General features: G+C 36.3%; 1 protein-coding gene and 1 gene segment (V, D, J or C); both read right to left on the bottom strand.

The window, feature by feature from the left end:
* The window catches only part of LOC128649179 (Ig gamma chain C region-like), a 430,619-nt gene that overhangs the window by 267,444 nt on the left and 137,827 nt on the right, over window positions 1-25,348 (bottom strand).
* The window catches only part of LOC128649177 (uncharacterized), a 139,325-nt gene continuing 138,477 nt past the window's right edge, over window positions 24,501-25,348 (bottom strand). Inside the window, exon 13 of the mRNA XM_053702290.1 lies at window positions 24,501-25,175. Coding sequence (XP_053558265.1) covers window positions 25,167-25,175 — 9 coding nt within the window. The 3' untranslated portion in view covers window positions 24,501-25,166. The remainder of the gene's footprint in view (window positions 25,176-25,348) is intronic.

The raw sequence follows: 25,348 nt of genomic DNA, 5'->3' as shown, positions 1-25,348 counted from the left end.
AGTGCCAAAAAGGCTGAAGTATGCTATCAGGAACTATCAATATGTATAATTAAAAAAAACATTTATTACAAATATAATTTAAAAGGGGGGTAACAACTACCTTTGTAGGTTAAGTACAATATAATAGAGATAGAAAGAAATCTATGCACAACAATTGTAAGCAATGTATATAAAAACAAAGATACTATAAGTTACAGTTTGTATGGCACCAAAACTGAAAAAAAATTAATTAAAAGTCTGTAAAGTTCATAAGGCATCAAATGTGAAGTCCTCAAAGTGGATGTGGTCCTTGATGTGATATAAAAAAGAATGAAAAATAGAAAAATAAAGAATAAAAAAAAATATTTATATAAAAAATATATATAAAAAATATATATAACGTGTACACATGAAAAATATCGATAAAAAAATCCCAAAAGAATTATATGTGTAACTTCCTAGTGTCCTTAGGGTAAATGGTATATCAAAAACTGGATACAGAAAAAATAAATAAGTCAGCATCTGATTACCTAAAATGGAAAAAGAAAAAAAGGATATGTGCAATATCATCTTTGATAGTTGAGCTTAAATTAAAAATGGCTTACGAGGATGTAAAGATGAATAAAGGTCAGTGCTCAAGCCTCAGAATCCTTGTAGTGTTGACGTGTTTCAGCCCTATGGAGGGACTTTTTCAAGACATAATGAGGCTTATAATCTATTAGTTTTTAAAGGGTATTTTGACCAATCAAGTGCTGCAATCATTAATGGTTTGTTCCCGCCAAAAAATTGCTATTTGTTGCAACCCATATGTGCCCTATTGCAATACCAGCGTGATTTCATCACTTCCGGTCTAGTTTGCATCACTTCCAGTTATTACGGCATCCGGTCTTATGGTCTTATGTAATATCCGGTTTTTGTCAAGTGATCTTCGGTTGTGATAACAACCCTATTTTTAAAAAGGGCAATGGAGTGTATGCTTTTATAGCCATAGGAGTTTGTTAGGCTATTACATCAGAAAATTATATAAATATCAGAAAATTATATACACATTACTGAAGATATGAATTGTATATATATATATATATTGGAAAAAATATACATTAGAAATATATCTAATTAAAAATATATCAAATAAAAAAAGGATATATATTGAATTAAAAATATAGAATTAAAAAAATATATATAATGATTACAGGCTTGAGTCTTCCCAAATACGATATCACTTGTTAAAATACATGCACATATATGAATCTGATACCTAAATTAATTAGTTAATAAATTGACAAAACGTTTAGGAATAGGTTGACATAATCATCCATCATTGTTATTAAAAAATTATTAAAAAATTATTTAAAATTATAAAAATGAAAATGTGAACATAAATACCAGTTTTGCATGGGATACTTTTTGCTATCTTCGTATGGATGGATGTTTCGAATATGCAAATATAACCTTAAATATGTACAAAGATATATAGTAAGTGTGTAGGTTTGTAAATTTTAAATATTAGAGTAGAGAAAAGAACTCTTAGAGTAATATAAGTATTGGGAGTATACCTATAGGTGGTCTGCTAGGAAAGAATACGTAAATGTTAGTACAAACATACATACATTAGGGATCTCCTAAAATGAACCACTGCTACTAAGGTACATTTCAATACTCAAAAAATGGTCTTGATCTCATCGTTGATATTCAATTTTGAACATATTTCTATTAATTGGTGGGTCTTATAAAAGTTATATTGGACAGTTATTCTTGAACACTAAGAGTCAAGTCTCTATGTACATGAATTGGGTCTAGGTTGAGTACAAAATAAATGGACAGATTCAAAATTAGCATTCAAAATAATTAAAGACAGCTATTCAAAATAGGTGGACAACTTCAAAGTTGGCATTTAGGCCCTTGGGGCGGATACAGTCTAGATTGAATATCCATTTTGATTCCACCCTAAGGAGTGTAATGGTGGTCTGTTTCCATACTTTCTCCACATCGGTCTATTGTAGTGACTTTGTCAAGTTTTAATAGTCCATTCCTCTCCTTTTGATATAGTATTAGCGTCAGGGTCTGGGATTATCCCTATCTCATTGGTTTGTTCAGATGTGTTACTTTCTGAATTGCCCTGAGCTATACTAAGATCCCAATTGATCATTTCCATCTTTTTATCAATGGTATCATCTTTAAATTTATTAATTTTAATATATAAACTTTCTTTTTTATAGAAAGATATAAATATACCACAAGAACAAAAAGACTTAATTCTCAATGGTATAGAATACATTCTCAACCACAACTATTTTAGCTGTGAAAGAAAATTCTATAAACAACTTTGTGGGACAGCTATGGGGACCAGTTTCTCGCCTAGTTATGCAAACTTATATATGGGCAAATGGGAGTCAATCTTTTGGGATTGCTGCCCAGCGAAGGTGGGCCTGGTCCTATGAGATACATTGACGATATCCTAATGATTTGGAAGGGTAATTTGGAAGACCTAGCCCATACATTAACAGTCATGAATAATAATCAGGCCAATTTGAGATTCACTTATCAATATAGCAAAGAACACATTAATGTTTTAGACCTTGATATACGCATAGTGAATGGGACAATTGAAACTTCAACATATTTTAAAGATGTAGATTGCAACAATTACATACATCAGACCAGCTGTCACCATACCAGATGGATATCAAGTATCCCTAAAGGTCAAATAATGTGGGTTAGGAAGAATTATTCAAATGATAACACTTGGTCTACGCAATCTCTAATCCTTAAGAAAAGGTTTTTAGAACGAGGTTACAACGAAACAGCCCTAGATGAATCAATAGCAGAAGTGGGCCATATGAGTAGAGGATCTATGTTAAACTATAAACGAAAGGTAGATAACCAACAACACAAAGAGCTAAATATACCATTCATCACACAGTATAATGAAAATAGAGGTATTATAGAGAATATTATAAGGAAGCACTGGTATCTGCTAAAGGAGGATGATGTTATTGTTGAAAACCTGAAGGCTAGACCACAATTTATTTATAGGAAAGCAAGGAACCTGAAAACTATCCTAGCTACTAGCGTTTTAACACATAAGACAAATAAAAACAATCTAGATGTCATGGGGAATAGCCTTAAATGGTTCTTTCCATGCCATTTATGTAAGGCACGTAGACACAGAAAAAAGACTGATACTTTTAAGTCTAAAATCACTTTTGAAACCTTTAAGATGAAAGACACCATTCGATGTGTAGATAGATGTGTTATTTATCTCATAGAATGTGGGTGTGGTCTTCAATATGTTGGTCAAACTTCATGCAAATTAAAAGATAGGGTAAGAGAACACCTCCTCCAAATTAAATGGGAAAATATTGGCCTACCCATTTACAAACATTTAATAGAAAAACATGACAGCAGTAATGCCAGCTTTAAATACATGGGAATTAGCAAGGTACCAAAATATTGGAGGGGAGGGGATATGGAACAACGTCTCCTTAGGGTGGAATCGAAATGGATATTCAATCTAAACTGTATCCACCCCAAGGGCTTTAATGCCAACTTTGAGGTTGTCCATCTATTTTTAATAACTGTCTTCATTATTTTGAATGACAATTTTGAATCTGTCCATTTATTTTGTACTACAATCTAGACCCAATTACATAGAGACTTGATTCTTAGCATTCAAGAATAACTGTCCAATATAACTATGGGAATAACCTTTATAAGACCCACAAATTAATAGAAATATGTTCAAAATTGAATTTCAACGATGAGATCAAGCCTTTTTTTTGAGTATTGAAATCTAGGAGATCCCTAATGTATGTATGTTCGTACTAACATTTAACCATTCTTTCCTAGCAGACCACCTATAGGTATACTCCCAGTTCTTTTCTGCTGTCTAATTTTACATTCACAAACCTACACACTTGCTAAATATCTTTGTACATATTTGAAGTTATATTTGCATATTCGAAACATCTATTTATACGAAGATAGCAAAAAATATCCCATACAAAACTCGGATTTATGTTCACATTTTCATTTGTACAATTTTAAATATGTTTTTAATAACAATGATTATGATGGATGATTATGTTAACCTACTCCTAAATGTTTTGTCAATTTATTAACTGATTCATTTAGGTATTAGATTCATATATGTGCATTTATTGTAACAAGTGATATCGTATTTGGGAAGACTCAAGCTTGTAGTCATTATATAAATATATATTTTAATTCAATATTTTTAATTCAATTCTCTAGATTTGGTAGAGCTCTCTCTATTTAATTTGGTTATATGAATTTTGGATTGCCAGTACATAACTCAATACCCATATATTCTCTGAGTGCCCCCTACCCTAAGTAATAAAATATGTAACATATAGGCAGCATTAGTCCTTATTTATTTAGGTGAGCATCAGTTTTGTTATTACACAGTAGTACTTGGAGATGATATTACTTTAAACGGGTTTTTCTGAGCATATAGGAGCAACTGAATACTAACAAAAAATGGCATTTAAATTAACTGAGGAAAAATGGGTTAGTGATATTGATAAAGCTTTTAAACCTTCTATCAATATTGATGAAACCAACATTGAAGAGAAAAGTAATTATGTATTTTCAGCATTTAAGGAATATAAGAAAAAAGCAATAAAAGAACTTAAAATTAAATGGGAGCTAGCTAGCTTGCAGAGGTATGTTAAAGAAGAATTGATCCCTAGAGGTTTGAGGATCAGACTAGACCCAGGAATCAATTTAAGAGGAGTAGAAGCAAATACTGATTTTATCCAAAAATGGAATGCAATACTAACACGATGCACTTTAGAGTTGATGCAATTAATGATAGATGAGGATGAAAAGAGATTGGAGGAAAGTAAAATTGAGACAAATAAAATTTATGAACAAGTAAACCTTTTTGCTAATGACCCTGCCTTTGATAAACTTAATAAAGAGGCTCAAAAAAGCCTAGAGAAATTGCAAAGTGAAATTAAGTTCAGAAAAAGGCGTAAAATGGTCAGAGATCAGGATGATTTTAAGAAAGGAATTATATATATTTATAGAAATAATAACAGCACCAGATATGCCTATGACTCAGGTACAGACAACTCTGAGAATGAAGCAGACAATGCCCCCCAAACTATTAGAACTGCACTACAGGGGAGGATCCCTTTAGGGGTAGGACCCGGAGAGGAGGCAGACGAAAGAGGGGGAGGTGGTCCAGCTTATTCCAGCAGGCAGAGACAGAGGAGCAGAGGAGGGAGATACAGGAGCAGCCCTCAGTATCGAATGACAACCAGGAATCAGAGGAAGGAGAGTCAATTCTGGGAAAATACAAACTAACAAATAATGAAGAGGAAATGTCGGTAATTAACCTCTCCACAGTTAGTTTAAGTATGGCACATATTGACCTTTTAAAGAAAGGATTATCATTCTGTCCCTCTAGTCGTTTAGATAAATTCGAATTTGTGAAAGATTTAAACCTTTATGCAAGGAAAATCTTGCTTAAGAAATTGTGGGGTAATAGATCCCAGAGTAGTAGCCCTGGTGAGAGTGAGGATGCTGAAGCAATTGCAAATTTAGTATCCTTATTAGAAGAACAGGAGGAAACTATCATGGGCACTAGTTACCCCAAAAAATCAAACTTTAAACCTACGTCTAAATTTATGCCCCAACTATCCTTATCACCCAGTGTCCATACGTTTGTAAAATGTGTGGAACAAGATGTAGGTAATATAGGAGTATCAGGTATAGTGAGTGATAATCTGAGTAAAAATGAGAGAAAAGCTCTAAAAGAGTTGATGAGCAAAAAAGAAATTCAGATTAAACCATCTGACAAGGGTGGAAATATTGTTATCCTTAACCAAGCTGACTATGCAAAAGAAGTTTTGAGACAGCTTGGTGTGAGGGAACAATATGAGGTTGTCACAAGACAAACTTATGATAAATCTTGTGATGATCTATTTGTAGAGCTCTCTCTATTTAATTTGGTTATATATATATATATATATATATATATATATATATATATATATATATATATATATACTTTATTTCTTTATTTTCTATTTGATTTAAATACTTATATGTATTTATATGTCTCTTTCCAATAGACTAAAATTAATCTTTTGATAAAAAACTATTGTTTAAAAAAACGTTTTGAAATATACACAATTCTGATAAGATCATATCTTTAGCAATGTGTATATAATTTTCTGATATGTATAACATTTTCTGATTTAATAACCCTAACAAACTCCTATGGCTATAAAAGCACACACTCTGTTGCCCTTTTTGAAAATGGGGTTGTTATCACAACCGGAGATCACATGACAAAAAACGGAAGTTACATAAGACACAATGCCATAATACCGGAACCGGAAGTTGCGTGATAATTGGAAGTGACACAAATTAGACTGGAAGTGATGAAATAATGTCGGTATTGATGATAGGGCACATGTGGGCGGCAACAAACAGCCGTTTTTTGGTGAAACAAACCATTAATGATTGCAGCACTTGATTGGTCAATATACCCTTTGAAAGCTCATATGTCTTGAAAAAGGCCATTCATAGGGCTGAAAGGTGTCGACACTATAAGGATTCTGAGGCTTGAGCACTTCCCTTATTCATCTTTACATCCTGGTGAGCCATTTTTCATTTAAGCTCAACTATCAAAGACAATATTGCACATATACTTTTTTCTTTTTCCATTTTAGGTAATCAGATGCTGACTTATTTATTTTTTCTGTATCCAGTTTTTTGATATAACATTTACCCTAAGAACACTAGGAAGTTACACATACATGGGCATATTATGTACAGTACGAGAGAAAAAAAGAATACACTTATAGCACTCCTGGGTCACGAAAAAAGTAAATGTATAAAAAGGGTAACTTATCACTAATTATACATTGAAGAATTACAAAGAACTGGGAGTAGCAAAAAATTAAAACATAACTTTTATTGGGGTATATTAAAATTAGGAAAAATGACTAAAAACACACTTAGGTACCTACCAAAATGTTATAATAATTGTGTTGCAGGGTAATCGAAGTGTGTATCTAAGTGTCATCCAGAGTGTTTGTTGTTGGGTATTTCTCTGCTTGTGCTATCAATTTATAAGTATCAATTATAAATTGAAATCTCAACTATGTAACCACTACTGTGTAACAGATCATTAATTAATTATACACAAACAAAGTTATATATAGCTCTTATTAGAAATGAGAACTGCTAAAGTAATACCTAGTCTTAAAAGAAGTTTGAATGAGAATGGAAAAAATGACTATATCGATATCACTCAGTGCTACTCTGTGACAAGTAAATGGTTCAGTAGCTGGTATTGGATATCTGCAGATGATATCTACACCAATATGCGTAGCTACTGAATGCCTGTAGTGTACTAGTACCTCTCAGCGTTATTATAACTAGGTACTAAGATTGTATTGCAGGGAGCTGAGTTGACTGTTTCTACTCACTACTGAAGTAATACTTGGACTGAATATATTTATATTCTCATATGTTAAAGTCCTAAAGTATATTAGCTATGCATAATGAGCTGTTATTAATGATCGCCACCAAATAATAAATATGACTACTAATAACTTCAGTTTGTGAACCGTAAAAAGTATATTGTATTGGTTGCTTTAGTTGCGTTGTACATCTACATCTATTCCTATATTTTGGCGTGTCACTAAACATAAAGTAGAAATGCCTTTTATCACTCTACCAAGAGCGAAATTATATCTAAACTCTCGATTTAGCTGGAGACGTACTAATGGTATTAATAATCTGTGACAAGTGAATAGTTCAGTAGCTGGTATTGGATATCTACATATATTATCTACGCAAATTTGCGTAGCTGCTGGGTGCTTGTGGTGTACTAGTACCTTTCAGTTCTAGAACTTTTACATATTATAAATAAATGCTACGATAGTATTGTTATGAACTGTTAATAATAATCACCACCAAGTAGTAAATAGTAAATACTAGTAACTATAGTTTGTGAACAGTAAACGGTATAATGTATTAGTTACCAATGCTTATACTTAAGTTACGTAGTACATCCACATCTATTCCAATATTCTGGCGTATACCTGAACCGTAATAGAGATGCCTAATACCACTTGCTCAAGAGCGGAATTTTATGTAAACTCTCAATTCAGCTGAAATCGTTCTAATGGTAGTAAAGTCTTGGCTGCTCAGGTGCTTGTGATTGCTGATTCATACACAGGTTATTCAGCATTACTCCAGGGAATATGTGAGAGTACTTTTGTTGTGCTTACATTTAATGACATGCCATATCTCTAAGGATACTGTATCGTTAAGTACAACTATACAGGTCAAATATATAGCATTTGAGTTTAAATCGATAAAGAGTCATCAATTAATGGTGTATGGAAAAGTGGTACAGGTTTCTCACTACCCATTACAACCAAAGTCAAGGATAAACACTTAGTATTAAGTGTATACAACACTAAATGTTTAGTTTTACCACATTATCATGGTTACCCAAATGGTAAAATAACACTACAGTAAGTTTGTGGTAGCCTAAGGCTAGCTAAAAACACAGGAGCTCCTAGGACTGCTCACCAATGCCCTAACGTCCCTAACATGTTTCACCAGGAAATGGCTTTTTCAAAGGGTAAGCGCGCCACAGTGTAGTCGGCTTTTTAAGGCAATTTGTATTACGCCCCCAATAGGTGTGTCAATGACCGATAGCCAGTCAGACTCTGATTTGGTCTTGTTTGTCATGGAGAGGCGGGTTAAATCTTAAGAGAGTATTAACTGTTAGTTAACTGGTTGAAATTGGGTTTATATTTTATTAATTATGGGTGGTGAAAACAATGAGCATTATTGAGAGATTCTTATATGGAGTTATAATGTGTCTAATGTTTCTTGTGAAAGAAAAGATGTGTATCCCTGTTCACAAAGCATGGTGTAACGTATCAGCCTATGTGTATCTGAACCGTAACATCTTGTATATATTCAACATGTATGTGAAATTAAACTAAGTATAAGTATCAAATACATTTATATGATAGTACCTGCTGCTGCAGGTGATGTATCTTGTGACACATATCTTGAATTGTGCATGTTCAAATGAATATTTCAAGCTGTCGGAGATACCTAAATTGATTGATCTTCCCTATAGGAAAGGTGACTGACATCTGTAAATAAAAGTTGGTTCAGATGTACCAAATAGTGTATCGAAAATAAGTATATTTTCAGTTAGTACCTGTTATGATCGTACCTAACTTTATCATTTATTAATTCTATACATTGAAAAGTCGTGATAAAAGATTGAGTTTTTGCTAAAAAATATAATTTGAATTTGTATCACAATGTGGTAATATATTGATTATGGTATCTCTCCACTGTGTAGATACCATATAAGTCAAATGAGACTTAATGTGAAATACGAACTAAAGGTGTCCTAATAGTGGTGTACTTGAAATTACCATGATTACATAAAGTGTATATGTACTGTATGTGTAATAATTGTCGAATTGGTGCAAACTTAAAAGTGAAGAAAAATGTAAATCTAAACTGTCTAGAAAATTATTAAAAAATAATTAATAACTTTGATACAGATTGAACCCTAGTGTTGCTGTTATAAATAAATATTAGTGGTGCAAACTACTAAGTGTTGTGCTGGCATAACTAAATATGTAAAAGTGAGTTAAGTGAATAAAATAAAATGAAACCTACAGAGGTTATGTGACTTAACTCCTTTGTATAAAACTAATTGTGCATTTTTACTAGAAGGTGTTAGTGAGTTGACATAGCTGATATTTTTAGCTAGGTACAGTCCATATTATTAAATGCTGATTTTCATGTATATTTAACCTCTAATCTAATATTCACTACTACTGATAAATATCCTAACTCATACTTATGCACATCTGGATAATAAATATCTTTATAAACAGTTAAAGAAATGAAACAAAACTTTTGCTCATTTAATCCAAAAGGTTTGACCGTATTCAACAGGAATATCCATTTGCTCTCAGCTTTTAACAAAGTCTTTTCTAAGTTGCCACCTCGTATTCCCAATTTAACTTTCTGAATTCCGTAGCATTTGAGCTCTGATTGTTTAGAGTTATGTCTGTTATGAAAGTGACGAGCTACTGACGTTAAGGTTTTGCCTGAATGCTGGTCTCTAGCAGCATTTTCTAATGTTCCTCAGATGTTCTTAAAGTCTTGTCCTTATTTTTCGTGTCGTCATCACCACATAGATCTTCTCACAATTGCATTGTAGGGCATACACGACTCCCTCTGTGTAACAATTAATGTGTGAATTGATCTTGTGAATTTTGTGGAAGCGATCAAGGATTTCTTGTTTTTTAAGCATAAAGCTACAAGTGCTACAAGTGCCATATTTGAATGAGCCTTGTTGGAAGGCTCCTATTGTTTTGGATCCCTCAAGGTGACTTGGGCTGATAAGATCTTTCAGATTGCGAGCTCTCCTGAAGCCTGTACTGTACTAATTAAATCAATACACAGCACCCACTTCTTGACGGATTTAGTGGCTATATTAAGGACACAAGGTCAAGTCAATCTAAGGAGTGCCATTGGTATTTTCTATCATACAAAGAGGCGTATTATGGCCTAGGCCGACAAGACCGGTGGCTAGTGTGGCAGAATTTTTGGGGCGGCACTCTTTGACACTATTACGTTACACCGTGCTCTATATGAGGCGCCGCACAATATATATATATTTTTAGTTTCCACTTGGTTTCCTGGGACTCTGGGAAGGACTCCTGACAGCAGAAGTTTGCAGTGCCCTACCGCCCTAGTAATGCACTAAATAAGGTAAGATATGCATTTGCACAGAATCCTATTATGTTGTCATCACAGAAGCGGCAAGCCTCATATTAACTTTTCCAAATATGTCAACAACAAAGGTTAGGAATGGCGATCTGCCTTCAATGCCACTCCTGACCCGCTGCTGTCAGTCCCACCCACTAACCCGGAGTGACCCCACAGAGACAGTCGGATCTTAGTGACTGTGAAAGTGACAAAGGTAGGTTAGGAGTGGCCGTGCAGCTGTCAATATTGAACCAGATCCCCCAGAGAACTGAGAAGACAGTCACAGGAGTGGCAGACAGGAGCGACAGTCTGACTATAAATGTGATAGTCACTGACTGAAGTGCCGCCTCCTGTCAAGTGCCATCTAGGTCTGTGGGACCTTGTTATAGAGACATTCTTACACAAGTTTTGTATCCAGAACTCTGTATTTGTGTTTGAATTGAAATAAACTGATTACACATTTCTTATAATGTTTAATTTTCTTATTCCCAACTTGTTTTTGCTTATGTGCTCTACCATCTAATTGGTGAACTGGTTTATACTGTGAGTGAAGGAAAAACAGTTTTCTAATCTTAAATGCAGTAGATTTCCTCATTTAGTAAAATTATAGCATTTGCCAGACTCCTTTGGTTTTTACATATCCTCTATAAATTGAAAGAATGTCACAAGAGAATCACAACAGTAAAGTTTATATTGGGGGCATTCTCTTCCTGTCCATCTTCTCAATTCACTGGTCAAAACGTTTGTTAAAATAATTGTTAACTGATGTGATAGGCTTGGGGTTAAGATGAAGTTAACTTCTTAACCCCAAGAAGAAGTCTGCAGGTTAAGATTCTGTGCATATCTTACCTTAATGCACTAACTAAGGTAAGATATGCACAGAATCCTGTTATGCAGGTCCCATTGTTAATATATATATATATATATATATATATATATATAAATGTATATATAAATGTATATCTGTGTGTGTATATATACACACACAGATATATATATATATACCTCATGATAGTTTTAGAAAGGTTAAGCACTCACTGGACTGCAGTCATCTGTGTAATAACAATTTTATTAGTGACGTTTCGGGACAAAAACAGTCCCTTCCTCTGACAAAGAGCAACACAAAGTATCAAACATTTAAAGGTGAACAAAACCCTCCCCTGTGAACATAACCCAATCACTGTGATCTGCGTGTGTGGTCTAGAGAAACCAATCTCCTGATAGGTAAAGGACCAAAGGTCAATTCAATTGATAGGATGAACAACTGTCCATCAATAGTGTGTGTTAATCTAAGTGTTTAAAAGTGAACTAAAGTGAATTAAAATGCAAAGTTCTGGGTCAGCAACAAGTATAAATGAAAATCCAAGCAGCAGCTGGTGTAACAAGGTCGTATGAGACTGTGTGAGCAAGAATGTAACATAATAACCCCAACCAATGGCAATGATCAACACAAAAGGTGCTGATTCAAGAAACCAATCACATATCAATGTAATGTATCTGACTACTCCCTACGAGGCAACAGTAACCAACACACCCCATTCAACTGAACCAATCTGTCAGTATGGATCTAGCCTCACTGTGTATATATAGAGAGGGTCTCATGTAATATCCCCTCTGTCAGTCGGCATTTGTGCCTAACACATAATGAATTTCATTAGTGCGATCTTACATTATTTTATTATCGCTCAAGGTGAAAAACAACTAAGTCTGGCCAATGGCATATCAGTGTGAAGCCACACATCAATCTTGCACCAATCGCGCGCTTTGTTTATTAATTGTTGTGTTAGCGCGTCACCTGCCAATGAGGATGGAGGGTAGGGCCACACACCCCTGATCGGCCAATCATGTATTTCAAATTCCGTTTGTCAACAATGCGTGCACGCCCTAATATCCGTGTTTAATGTGTAATGAGCTGGGCAGCAAAAACATTTAGCGAATCATGTAAATCTATCAGTCATAATGCCCCCAACTCCACTAGCAGAGTTATACGAGTGATTCAATCACGGATCATATTGATCAATCTGATGTAAACAAATATAGTGTTATGATGGCGCAACAGCACCCAATGGTATTGTAGTGTGGGGTCACATGTCTCTGATATATGTAAGACCTAAAGCGAGAAAATGCCATGGCATTTATAACTTGTGCAAATTCCTATTGATAGTATTATCCATCAATAGCGTTCGTAACAATTTATCAGAGCCCCCTATCACATTGTTATTAAGACAAATTATTCTTAAGCAAAATTATTCATAGGAAAAAATTATTCATAGGAAAAAAACTTATTATTATAAACAATACTTCATAAGACAAAAAATTGTGCCTGAGGAAAAAATTGTGCCAAAGAAAACAGTGCAACTGAGGAAAAAGTGCAACTGAGGAAAAAATTCGAACATCACCGATTTGGACATATCTGGTATTGATTACAAACATACAATCAAAGCCCAAAAGTGTCAATATAAGATTAAGTTAACCACCATAGTCTCTCAACTAGAGCCAAGAACGTGTCACCAATTGCTTAATGGCTTATTGTGTAACAAAAAACTTATTGACCATCACCAAATATTAAAGCATAAAATGCACGGGTCGCTGCAAGCAGAAAACCCCTTGTGTAAGCAGAGAACAAAGACACCAAAAAACACCAAAAAACACCAAAAAACCACCCCTCAGGAGCAGTAGTTATTAAATTGATCATGGGGGTGATTCCCCTGCTTTAGAGGAAAAAATCCCACAGCTCCTACCTATATTACCCAAATCAGAATCAAAAACAAAAATAAAACAACAATAATCCAGGTTCGCTGAGGGCCAGATATTCCGTTAACCCTAGTTTATTAACAATAGTTAAAGATGTATAGGAGATATGTAATTCAATGCCCACCCAGTTACGACCTATAGAAAACTCAACATAACAATTTGCTGACCGAGAAGCTCTACAAGATTAAAAACTAAACAAACAACAAATAAAGACAACAAATACAGTAAAAACAACAGTAACCTATTGTGGTAGTAATGTCTAGTGTGGAAATATACCCATTGAAGATACACTAGCAGTATAAATGCTTACTTAATAGAAAAATAGAAAAATAGTGACATCCTAGAGATGTAGTCAAAGTAGGATCTGAATCGGAAGGGATCATGGACTCTCACCAATGTATATGAATCGAGGACTCTCATTACTGGAGATCGTAGATGTACTCTCATCAATGGACTCACATCACAGGAAGCACTGCCACCCTGTGTGAACATTAAGACCTCTTGGTTGTAATGTCCCCAATTCAAAAATCCATCTGGCTTCTTTCTTTAGGAGAATTGTCGCCCTATCGCCTCCTCTGTTCAACTTTGGTACATGGTCGATGATCCGAAACCTCATATCTGTGACTGTATGTCCAGCTTCAAAAAAGTGGCGGGCAACCGGTTGGTCGCATTTCCCGTTGTTGATAGCTGATCTGATGCTGGACCGATGGTTTGCCATTCGAGTCCTAGCATCATCTGTCGTCTTGCCGGTATAGTATTTGCCACATGGACAATTTAGAAGATATATACGATGTGTGTGGTGGTGCAAGTCACCACATGTTTGATTCTATATCTCTTTCTGCGATCTGGGTGTTGAAAAAATGTCCCAGCTATCATAGCATTACATGTGACACACCCTAGACATTTATAGCATCCAGCTTTCTTACTGAGCCAGGTGGTGTGTATGGCTTCAGTGATGTCTGCCTTCACTAACAGATCTCTAAGGCTTCGTCCCCTTCTATAGCCTATCCGTGGTTTTTGCCATTTAGTGAAGGGTAACTTTGGGTCTGCTTCCAATAACTTCCATTCCTCCTTTAGAGATTGAGTGATGCGATACTTGTCTGGTGTGTAAGTGGTTACAAAAGTCATTTGAGGTGACTTCAGATTGTCAGTGGTCTTACTGCTTGTGGGCATCATGGCCAACGTGCACATTTCAGTAAGCACCTTTTGGCTATATCCTCTTTCTCTAAACCTTTGTGTCATTTCATCAAGCTGCACCTTGCATCTCTCATTTTCAGTGTTGTTTCTGATCACTCGTTGGTATTGTGCTTTTGGGATGTTCTTGATTAGACTTGGTTGGTGGCAGCTGCGAGCATGTAGGATAGAATTCCGATCGGTTATCTTCCTAAACAGAGTAGTGCCTAGCTTGGTGTCATTCTTAAAGACTCGAACATCTAGATAGTCTACAGCTTCATTGCTGGTGGTGTAGCTAAATCTGATGGTACTGTCAATCCCATTGATGGTCCGAATCCATGTGTCCAGTGTGTTTGCACCATCTTCCCATATCAGGAACAAGTCGTCAATATAGCGACAATAATATTTTATTTCAGGTTTTTCAAAAATCTTCAATTTATTGATCTCGTAATCAGCCATGAAGAGATTGGCTAGTGATGGGGCCACATTGGACCCCATCGCCGTGCCAGAGATTTGCAAATAATAGGTTTTATCGAACCGAAAGTAATTCTCAGAGAGGCATATATCCAAAAGTTTTATGAGTACCTCTTCAGAAGGACCTATGTAAGGAACTTGTCTAAGACATTTGGCCACTGCTGCTATACCCAATGTGTGTGGTATAACAGTGTATAAGCTTGAAACGTCCAGTGTGACCAAAATGTCTGTTGGTTTCATATCTGTAATCCGTAGTATATGAGACATAAAATCAGAGGAGTCCCGAATGTATGATCTTTGTTGCTTAACCCAAGGTTGTAGGAAGGAGTCAACATATTCAGCCAGTGGTTGGAGCAATGAACCCCTGGCTGACACAATCGGCCTACCAGGAGGATTCTTGCTATCCTTGTGAACCTTAGGAAGTGTATACAATAAGGGGACCACTGGAAAGTCCCGTTTCAGAAAGTTGAAATGGTTCTGTGTGATCTGACCCTCAGTGAGCAATTGTTGTATGGTGGTATCAATTTTCTTTTTGAGTCTCATCGTAGGATCACTCGGGAGAGGTTGATATGTTCCTGTATCAGACAGTTGTTTTAGAATTTCTCTCTTGTAGTTTGTAGTGTTCATAACCACTATGCCCCCGCCTTTATCGGCGGGGCGTATGACAATAGAAGGGTCTTTCTGTAATGAGCCTATAGCTATTCTTTCTTCTTTGGTCAGATTATCACCTCCCCGAGGTGTCAATTTTTTAGGAATCTGTTCCGTTAAAAATTGTGTGACTCAAAGCAAAGTGTGGAAAACAGCACCAACAGATATGTGGCTTGTGGGGCACGGAACCCAGGATCTGCCTTATCCTGCAAATACTTCAAGTAGCAAAAAAGATTTGTTCCAGCCACCAATAGTTAAAAAACCTTTATTTCTTCATATAGGGTCTTTTGACAAACATACAACGTTTCAGACCTGCTATAGGTCCTTAGTCATGTATACAAAGGTTTTTTAACTATTGGTGGCTGGAACAAATCTTTTTTGCTACTTGAAAAATTGTGTGACTGTCTGGATGGTAGCGTTGTTAGAATGAGGATCGAACCGTCCTCTTGGTTTGAATCTATCTATGGCATCCATATCTTTCTCTTCAGTGCCAAAGAATTCCTTTAATCTCAGATTCCGCCCATATTTCTGAATGTCTATATATAACTCAAAGTTGTCTTTATTCGTGACTGGTATAAATGACAGTCCTTTGTTGAGCAGACTCATCTCAGCCTCATTCAGTATGCGGTCACTGATGTTGAACACTATATTCGTTTTTACATTTGTGTTGGAGGGCGGCGGGCGATGCCCCCCCTCCTCATGTGCGGCCTCGGCCTCGGCCTAAAAAACGATTCCCAGAGCTGGGTGGTAATGTGGTGATAATGTTCTTGGGATTATCCCACTGTTGATAACCTCGACCCCCTCTGGAGCGTGTAGTAACCCCTCTTGAAGATCCTTCAATGGCTGTCTGATCATTATCTGGGTCTGAGCTATCTCCTGAACTGGATTCCACAGTGGTCATATTCTTTTTGGTAAATCTTCTTTCACGACGAGGGCGAAATGCCCGTCTATCTTCAGGTGCCATCATCCATCTATATATGCTTTTATATGTGTAGTCTTGATTTACCGTCTGCAGTTTCCTGTTCTTGAATGCTATCAGTTCTTGTTTGTAAGTTTTTACTTGACTCTCCAATTTATTTATCCAATCTGTGTTTGTATCTGCCCTTAGGGTTGGTAACTTCTCCGTTTCACATAGATTGATTTCTGTCTTGACTTCTCTGAGGAGTCGGCCAACTTCCCTTATGACTAAAAGCATCAGATCGAAGGAGCACTTATTAAGAATCTTGCACCAATTGATGCAAAATTCAGTATTGGAACGACCAATAGTTGGCACATTCCTAATCCTAAATCCTCTAGGGATCATGCGTCGTTTATGATAATCAGATAGGTAGGTCCCATGTAAATTCAGATCTACTTCTCTCTGTTTCAATTTGATTAAGGTGTTGTAGATTGATTGGTGCGATTCCTCCACCTGCTGTTCTTCTATGGAACCGAAACGGATGCTTTCAGCATCTTCATCTGTGAAGGTAAAGATGTCTTCATTTTTATCCTCTGATGTAGTAATGGGTATATCACTAGTAGCAGATTCTGTGGAAGTCATATTGACTATCTTGACACGGGGAAGGAATTCCAAAATAACCCCTGTGTGGGTGCACTCCACGAATAGTATTCAAATTTTTTATATGTTGTGAGTGTGTGCACTCTCACCATCCGTCAACAGCTGCCAGGGTGCTATAATGCATTGCAATAGTTTTAGAAAGGTTAAGCACTCACTGGACTGCAGTCATCTGTGTAATAACAATTTTATTAGTGACGTTTCGGGACAAAAACAGTCCCTTCCTCTGACAAAGAGCAACACAAAGTATCAAACATTTAAAGGTGAACAAAACCCTCCCCTGTGAACATAACCCAATCACTGTGATCTGCGTGTGTGGTCTAGAGAAACCAATCTCCTGATAGGTAAAGGACCAAAGGTCAATTCAATTGATAGGATGAACAACTGTCCATCAATAGTGTGTGTTAATCTAAGTGTTTAAAAGTGAACTAAAGTGAATTAAAATGCAAAGTTCTGGGTCAGCAACAAGTATAAATGAAAATCCAAGCAGCAGCTGGTGTAACAAGGTCGTATGAGACTGTGTGAGCAAGAATGTAACATAATAACCCCAACCAATGGCAATGATCAACACAAAAGGTGCTGATTCAAGAAACCAATCACATATCAATGTAATGTATCTGACTACTCCCTACGAGGCAACAGTAACCAACACACCCCATTCAACTGAACCAATCTGTCAGTATGGATCTAGCCTCACTGTGTATATATAGAGAGGGTCTCATGTAATATCCCCTCTGTCAGTCGGCATTTGTGCCTAACACATAATGAATTTCATTAGTGCGATCTTACATTATTTTATTATCGCTCAAGGCGAAAAACAACTAAGTCTGGCCAATGGCATATCAGTGTGAAGCCACACATCAATCTTGCACCAATCGCGCGCTTTGTTTACTAATTGTTGTGTTAGCGCGTCACCCGCCAATGAGGATGGAGGGTAGGGCCACACACCCCTGATCGGCCAATCATGTATTTCAAATTCCGTTTGTCAACAATGCGTGCACGCCCTAATATCCGTGTTTAATGTGTAATGAGCTGGGCAGCAAAAACATTTAGCGAATCATGTAAATCTATCAGTCATAATGCCCCCAACTCCACTAGCAGAGTTATACGAGTGATTCAATCACGGATCATATTGATCAATCTGATGTAAACAAATATAGTGTTATGATGGCGCAACAGCACCCAATGGTATTGTAGTGTGGGGTCACATGTCTCTGATATACGTAAGACCTAAAGCGAGAAAATGCCATGGCATTTATAACTTGTGCAAATTCCTATTGATAGTATTATCCATCAATAGCGTTCGTAACAATTTATCAGAGCCCCCTATCACATTGTTATTAAGACAAATTATTCTTAAGCAAAATTATTCATAGGAAAAAATTATTCATAGGAAAAAAACTTATTATTATAAACAATACTTCATAAGACAAAAAATTGTGCCTGAGGAAAAAATTGTGCCAAAGAAAACAGTGCAACTGAGAAAAAAGTGCAACTGAGGAAAAAATTCGAACATCACCGATTTGGACATATCTGGTATTGATTACAAACATACAATCAAAGCCCAAAAGTGTCAATATAAGATTAAGTTAACCACCATAGTCTCTCAACTAGAGCCAAGAACGTGTCACCAATTGCTTAATTGCTTATTGTGTAACAAAAAACTTATTGACCATCACCAAATATTAAAGCATAAAATGCACGGGTCGCTGCAAGCAGAAAACCCCTTGTGTAAGCAGAGAACAAAGACACCAAAAAACACCAAAAAACACCAAAAAACCACCCCTCAGGAGCAGTAGTTATTAAATTGATCATGGGGGTGATTCCCCTGCTTTAGAGGAAAAAATCCCACAGCTCCTACCTATATTACCCAAATCAGAATCAAAAACAAAAATAAAACAACAATAATCCAGGTTCGCTGAGGGCCAGATATTCCGTTAACCCTAGTTTATTAACAATAGTTAAAGATGGATAGGAGATATGTAATTCAATGCCCACCCAGTTACGACCTATAGAAAACTCAACATAACAATTTGCTGACCGAGAAGCTCTACAAGATTAAAAACTAAACAAACAACAAATAAAGACAACAAATACAGTAAAAACAACAGTAACCTATTGTGGTAGTAATGTCTAGTGTGGAAATATACCCATTGAAGATACACTAGCAGTATAAATGCTTACTTAATAGAAAAATAGAAAAATAGTGACATCCTAGAGATGTAGTCAAAGTAGGATCTGAATCGGAAGGGATCATGGACTCTCACCAATGTATATGAATCGAGGACTCTCATTACTGGAGATCGTAGATGTACTCTCATCAATGGACTCACATCACAGGAAGCACTGCCACCCTGTGTGAACATTAAGACCTCTTGGTTGTAATGTCCCCAATTCAAAAATCCATCTGGCTTCTTTCTTTAGGAGAATTGTCGCCCTATCGCCTCCTCTGTTCAACTTTGGTACATGGTCGATGATCCGAAACCTCATATCTGTGACTGTATGTCCAGCTTCAAAAAAGTGGCGGGCAACCGGTTGGTCGGATTTCCCGTTGTTGATAGCTGATCTGATGCTGGACCGATGGTTTGCCATTCGAGTCCTAGCATCATCTGTCGTCTTGCCGGTATAGTATTTGCCACATGGACAATTTAGAAGATATACGATGTGTGTGGTGGTGCAAGTCACCACATGTTTGATTCTATATCTCTTTCTGCGATCTGGGTGTTGAAAAAATGTCCCAGCTATCATAGCATTACATGTGACACACCCTAGACATTTATAGCATCCAGCTTTCTTACTGAGCCAGGTGGTGTGTATGGCTTCAGTGATGTCTGCCTTCACTAACAGATCTCTAAGGCTTCGTCCCCTTCTATAGCCTATCCGTGGTTTTTGCCATTTAGTGAAGGGTAACTTTGGGTCTGCTTCCAATAACTTCCATTCCTCCTTTAGAGATTGAGTGATGCGATACTTGTCTGGTGTGTAAGTGGTTACAAAATTCATTTGAGGTGACTTCAGATTGTCAGTGGTCTTACTGCTTGTGGGCATCATGGCCAACGTGCGCATTTCAGTAAGCACCTTTTGGCTATATCCTCTTTCTCTAAACCTTTGTGTCATTTCATCAAGCTGCACCTTGCATCTCTCATTTTCAGTGTTGTTTCTGATCACTCGTTGGTATTGTGCTTTTGGGATGTTCTTGATTAGACTTGGTTGGTGGCAGCTGCGAGCATGTAGGATAGAATTCCGATCGGTTATCTTCCTAAACAGAGTAGTGCCTAGCTTGGTGTCATTCTTAAAGACTCGAACATCTATACTGACAGATTGGTTCAGTTGAATGGGGTGTGTTGGTTACTGTTGCCTCGTAGGGAGTAGTCAGATACATTACATTGATATGTGATTGGTTTCTTGAATCAGCACCTTTTGTGTTGATCATTGCCATTGGTTGGGGTTATTATGTTACATTCTTGCTCACACAGTCTCATACGACCTTGTTACACCAGCTGCTGCTTGGATTTTCATTTATACTTGTTGCTGACCCAGAACTTTGCATTTTAATTCACTTTAGTTCACTTTTAAACACTTAGATTAACACACACTATTGATGGACAGTTGTTCATCCTAACAATTGAATTGACCTTTGGTCCTTTACCTATCAGGAGATTGGTTTCTCTAGACCACACACGCAGATCACAGTGATTGGGTTATGTTCACAGGGGAGGGTTTTGTTCACCTTTAAATGTTTGATACTTTGTGTTGCTCTTTGTCAGAGGAAGGGACTGTTTTTGTCCCGAAACGTCACTAATAAAATTGTTATTACACAGATGACTGCAGTCCAGTGAGTGCTTAACCTTTCTAAAACTATTGCAATGCATTATAGCACCCTGGCAGCTGTTGACGGATGGTGAGAGTGCACACACTCACAACATATAAAAAATTTGTATACCTCATGATATATATATTACCTGAGTGTATGCAAGTGTTTTGCAATGCCATAAAAAAGGAGTCCCATTACACCCTGAGCTTCTTGATAAACTTGGGAATTCATTTTTCCTTCGATGATAGCAATCTGTCCAGGCCCTGACGCAGCAAAGCAGCCCCAAACCATGATGCCCCCACCACCATACTTCACAGTTGGGATGAGGTTTTGATGTTGGTGTGCTGTGCCTCTTTTTCGCCACACATAGTGTTCTGTGTTTCTTCCAAACAATTCAACTTTGGTTTCATCTGTCCACAGAATATTTTGCCAGTATTGCTGTGGAACATCCAGGTGCTCTTGTGCAAACTGTAAATGTGCAGCAATGTTTTGTTTGGACAGCAGTGGCTTCCTCTGTGGTATCCTCCAATGAAATCCATTCTTGTTTAGTGTTTTACGTATTGTAGATTCGCTAACAGGGATGTTAGCATTTGCCAGTGACTTTTGTAAGTCTTTAGCTGACACTATAGGATTCTTCTTCACCTCATTGAGCAGTCTGCGCTGTGCTCTTGCAGTCATCTTTACAGGACGGCCACTTCTAGGGAGAGTAGCAGCAGTGCTGAACTTTCTCCATTTATAGACAATTTGTCTTACCGTGGACTGATGAACAGCAAGGCTTTTGGAGATACTTTTATAACCCTTTCCAGCTTTATGCAAGTCAACAATTCTTAATCGTAGGTCTTCTGAGAGCTCTTTTGTGCAAGGCATCATTCACATCAGGCAATGCTTCTTGTGAAAAACAAACCCAGAACTGGTGTGTGTTTTTTATAGGGCAGGGCAGCTGTAACCAACACCTCCAATCTCATCTCATTGATTGGACTCCAGTTGGCTGACATCTCACTTCAATTAGGTCTTGGAGATGTCATTAGTCTAGGGGTTCACATACTTTTTCCACCTGCACTGTGAATGTTTACATGGTGTGTTCAATAAAAACATGGCAACATTTCATTCTTTGTGTGTTATTTGATTAAGCAGACTGTGACTGTCTATTGCTGTGACTTAGATGATGATCAGATCCCATTTTATGACCAAATTGTGCAGAAATCCATATAATTCCAAACGGTTCACATACTTTTTCTTGTAACTGTATATATTTTGTTATATATATATTTTCTATAAATATTCATTTTTATTTTTTATTTTTCTATTTTTCATTCTTTTTCAGATCACATCAAGGATCACATATTGGATCCACTTTGAGGACTTCACATTTCACGCCTTATGAACTTTATAGACTTTTAATTTTTTGGCGCCATCCAAACTGTAACTTATAGTACCTTTATTTTTATATACATTGTTCACAATTGTTGTGCAATGTGCATATATTTCTTTCTATTTCTATTATATTGTACTTGACCTACAAAGGTATTTGTTACCTCCTTTTTAAATTATGTTTGTAATAAATGTGTTTTAATTATACATATTGCTAGTTCCTGATAGCATACTTCAGCCTTTTGGCGCTCCTATTTTCTTTTTCAGTTACACTCCATTCTTTTTGATATGGACAGCAGATAAAGCCCAGACATATCCTGGACTTATAACCGTGCAAAGGTATACACAAACGGCTAAGTTACCTGCTGTAGAACTTTGTTTATGAACTTCTTACAAGATAGATTAATGCTGCATTGTTTTACGTATATCTAAAATGTTTTTGCTTTAACCTGTTTTACCCATACAGGACAATATTTAGTTTTCATGCTTTTTTCACATTGCATATTTAAAAAAAAAAGAAAAGAAGGGAGATGTAATATTTGCATATATGTGTTCCAACCTATCACATAACAGTATTCATATTGATTATTCATATTCATACTCTTTGTCACTGTTTGCATTAGCAGCTGATGGTGCTTTAGTAGTCTGGAAGGGTCAGGAGGGAGACAGGTGGGCGGCCCATAGCCAGAGGGGGAAGGAAGGGGGCAGTTAACTACCCTGCAGAAAATGTTTTACAGGGAGGGGGGATCTGCTACACTACAGAAAGGGGTTAATGAGAGGGAAGAGGGGGCTCTAAAAAATGATTGCATGGAGGAGGTAGATGGGGAAGGGTGAGGAGGGCTGCTGCTACACTACAGAATACTTATTTTTATTAATAAATTTATAAATAAAACACATAAAAATATGTATAAACTAAGTACTGGCAGACAGCTGCCAGTACCTAAGTTGACAGCTACCATTTGGAGGGAGAAGGGTTAGAGATATTTTTGGGAGGGATCAGGAAGTTGGGAAAGTCTAAGGGGGGATCCTACACTGCAGAAAAAATAATAATAATAAAAACATCCTAAAGCATCATATTGGCAGACTGCCTGCTAGTACCTAAGATGGTGGTGAAGAGTGTGGATGGGGGCGAAAGCTGTTAGAGAGGGATCAAGTAGGGATCCAGGAGGTGGTAGTTGTCGGTGAGAAGTTTATTTCTTCACTACAGCTAAGCTTAACCTTACAAGATACCTGATGGAACGCAGCTGCAATTAGCAGCCTTTTAATTACAAAAAGCAATGGCAAAGCCATGCATGTCTGCTATTTCTGAACAAAGGGGATCCAAAAGATGCTTTTACAACCATTTTTGTTATGACTACATACGCAGTATGTAAATAATTTCAGTGAGAACCCCAAAGTTTGTGAAAAAGTAAACATTTTTTTTAATATAATTGCATAAGGCGGTGAAATAGTGGCATAATATATACCAAAATGGGTCTAGATCAATACCTTGGGTTGTCTACTAAAAAAATATAGTTTTGATAGCTCCCTCCCATTTTCTAGACTACAAATTTGGCTAAACATCTCTAGGAGGAGGAGGGGGGCTAAGAGTTTTGAACAGGTAACTAGGGGAGGGGACAGTTCTGTCCACACCCCTTTGGGGAGGGTTTCTCACTGGTAGGCGTTACCCAGGGATATGTGCCAAGATATAGAAATTACTTATATTTTGGTGAAAATGGCTAATTCTCTGTCTCTCTCTCTCTCTCTCTCTCTCTCTTTATTTATATATATATATATATATATATATATTTATATATATATATATATATATATATATATATATAAGTATATAACTATTTCTACATATCTATTTATCTATCTATTTATATACAGTATACAGGGATAGTAGTATAAAAAAGATGTGCTCCTGTGGAGAAGAAAAAAGCAACTTACTAATTTGTAGTGGCATATTCAGCTTTTTTATTTTTTTGACAACCCTACCATGTTATATGTAAATCTGTATTATACAAAACAACATTTATTTTGGAATAAATCTTTAGATAACAGCAACTGGTAATGAGATAAACATAGTGAAGCAAATAGCACAGGCATTTACATGGATACGAACAGAAGGACAGCCAAACAATAGATGCTGTATTTGCTCACAGGAACAAAATACTGCAACAGTCCAATACATATAAGCATAATATGTGATTTGAGAATTTAGAACTTTCAAAACTCGTGAAAAAGTTCTTAATATGTTTTTAATTTTGTTTTCTTTGAACAGTCAAATTAGATCTCCAGTAACTTTTATTAGGACAGTACAGAATAGGAATTATTTAAGACTTTGTTACAGAGTAGATAACTAACTAATATTAAGTAGATTCTTAACTTTCTGCAAAAATATTGTGACTGTAACATTAATTTTAATATTCAGGTTTCTTTGCAACAATGATAAGATAATTATATTAAACATTATTACATTGGCTTTTCAATCTCATATTTCCAAATCAGTTGTGACTGCTGGAGTTCCATAAATTTCTCGAAAGGAGTCTTCATTCCAGGCTTGGAATATGGGACTTGATGTCATTGACAAATATTGATATATTATTTACTTTATTTTCATTTCACCTATTAAGAAAAGAAAGTGTCATAAAGAAAAGAAAGACAAGTTAGTTCCAATATGGACTAGCTTTCGTAGAGGTAGGTTTTGTGCAAGAAGATTTACCATTAAATGATATGGTTAAATATTAATAAAATAGTCCTAAAGCCCGTGTACATGGGCCATTTTCTGCAGTGCAGCA

Source organism: Bombina bombina, chromosome 2 (genome assembly GCF_027579735.1).
Source record: "Bombina bombina isolate aBomBom1 chromosome 2, aBomBom1.pri, whole genome shotgun sequence".
Classification (NCBI taxonomy): domain Eukaryota; kingdom Metazoa; phylum Chordata; class Amphibia; order Anura; family Bombinatoridae; genus Bombina; species Bombina bombina.
The sequence above is the reverse complement of the archived record's forward strand: the minus strand, read 5'-3'. Positions and strand labels throughout refer to the sequence as shown.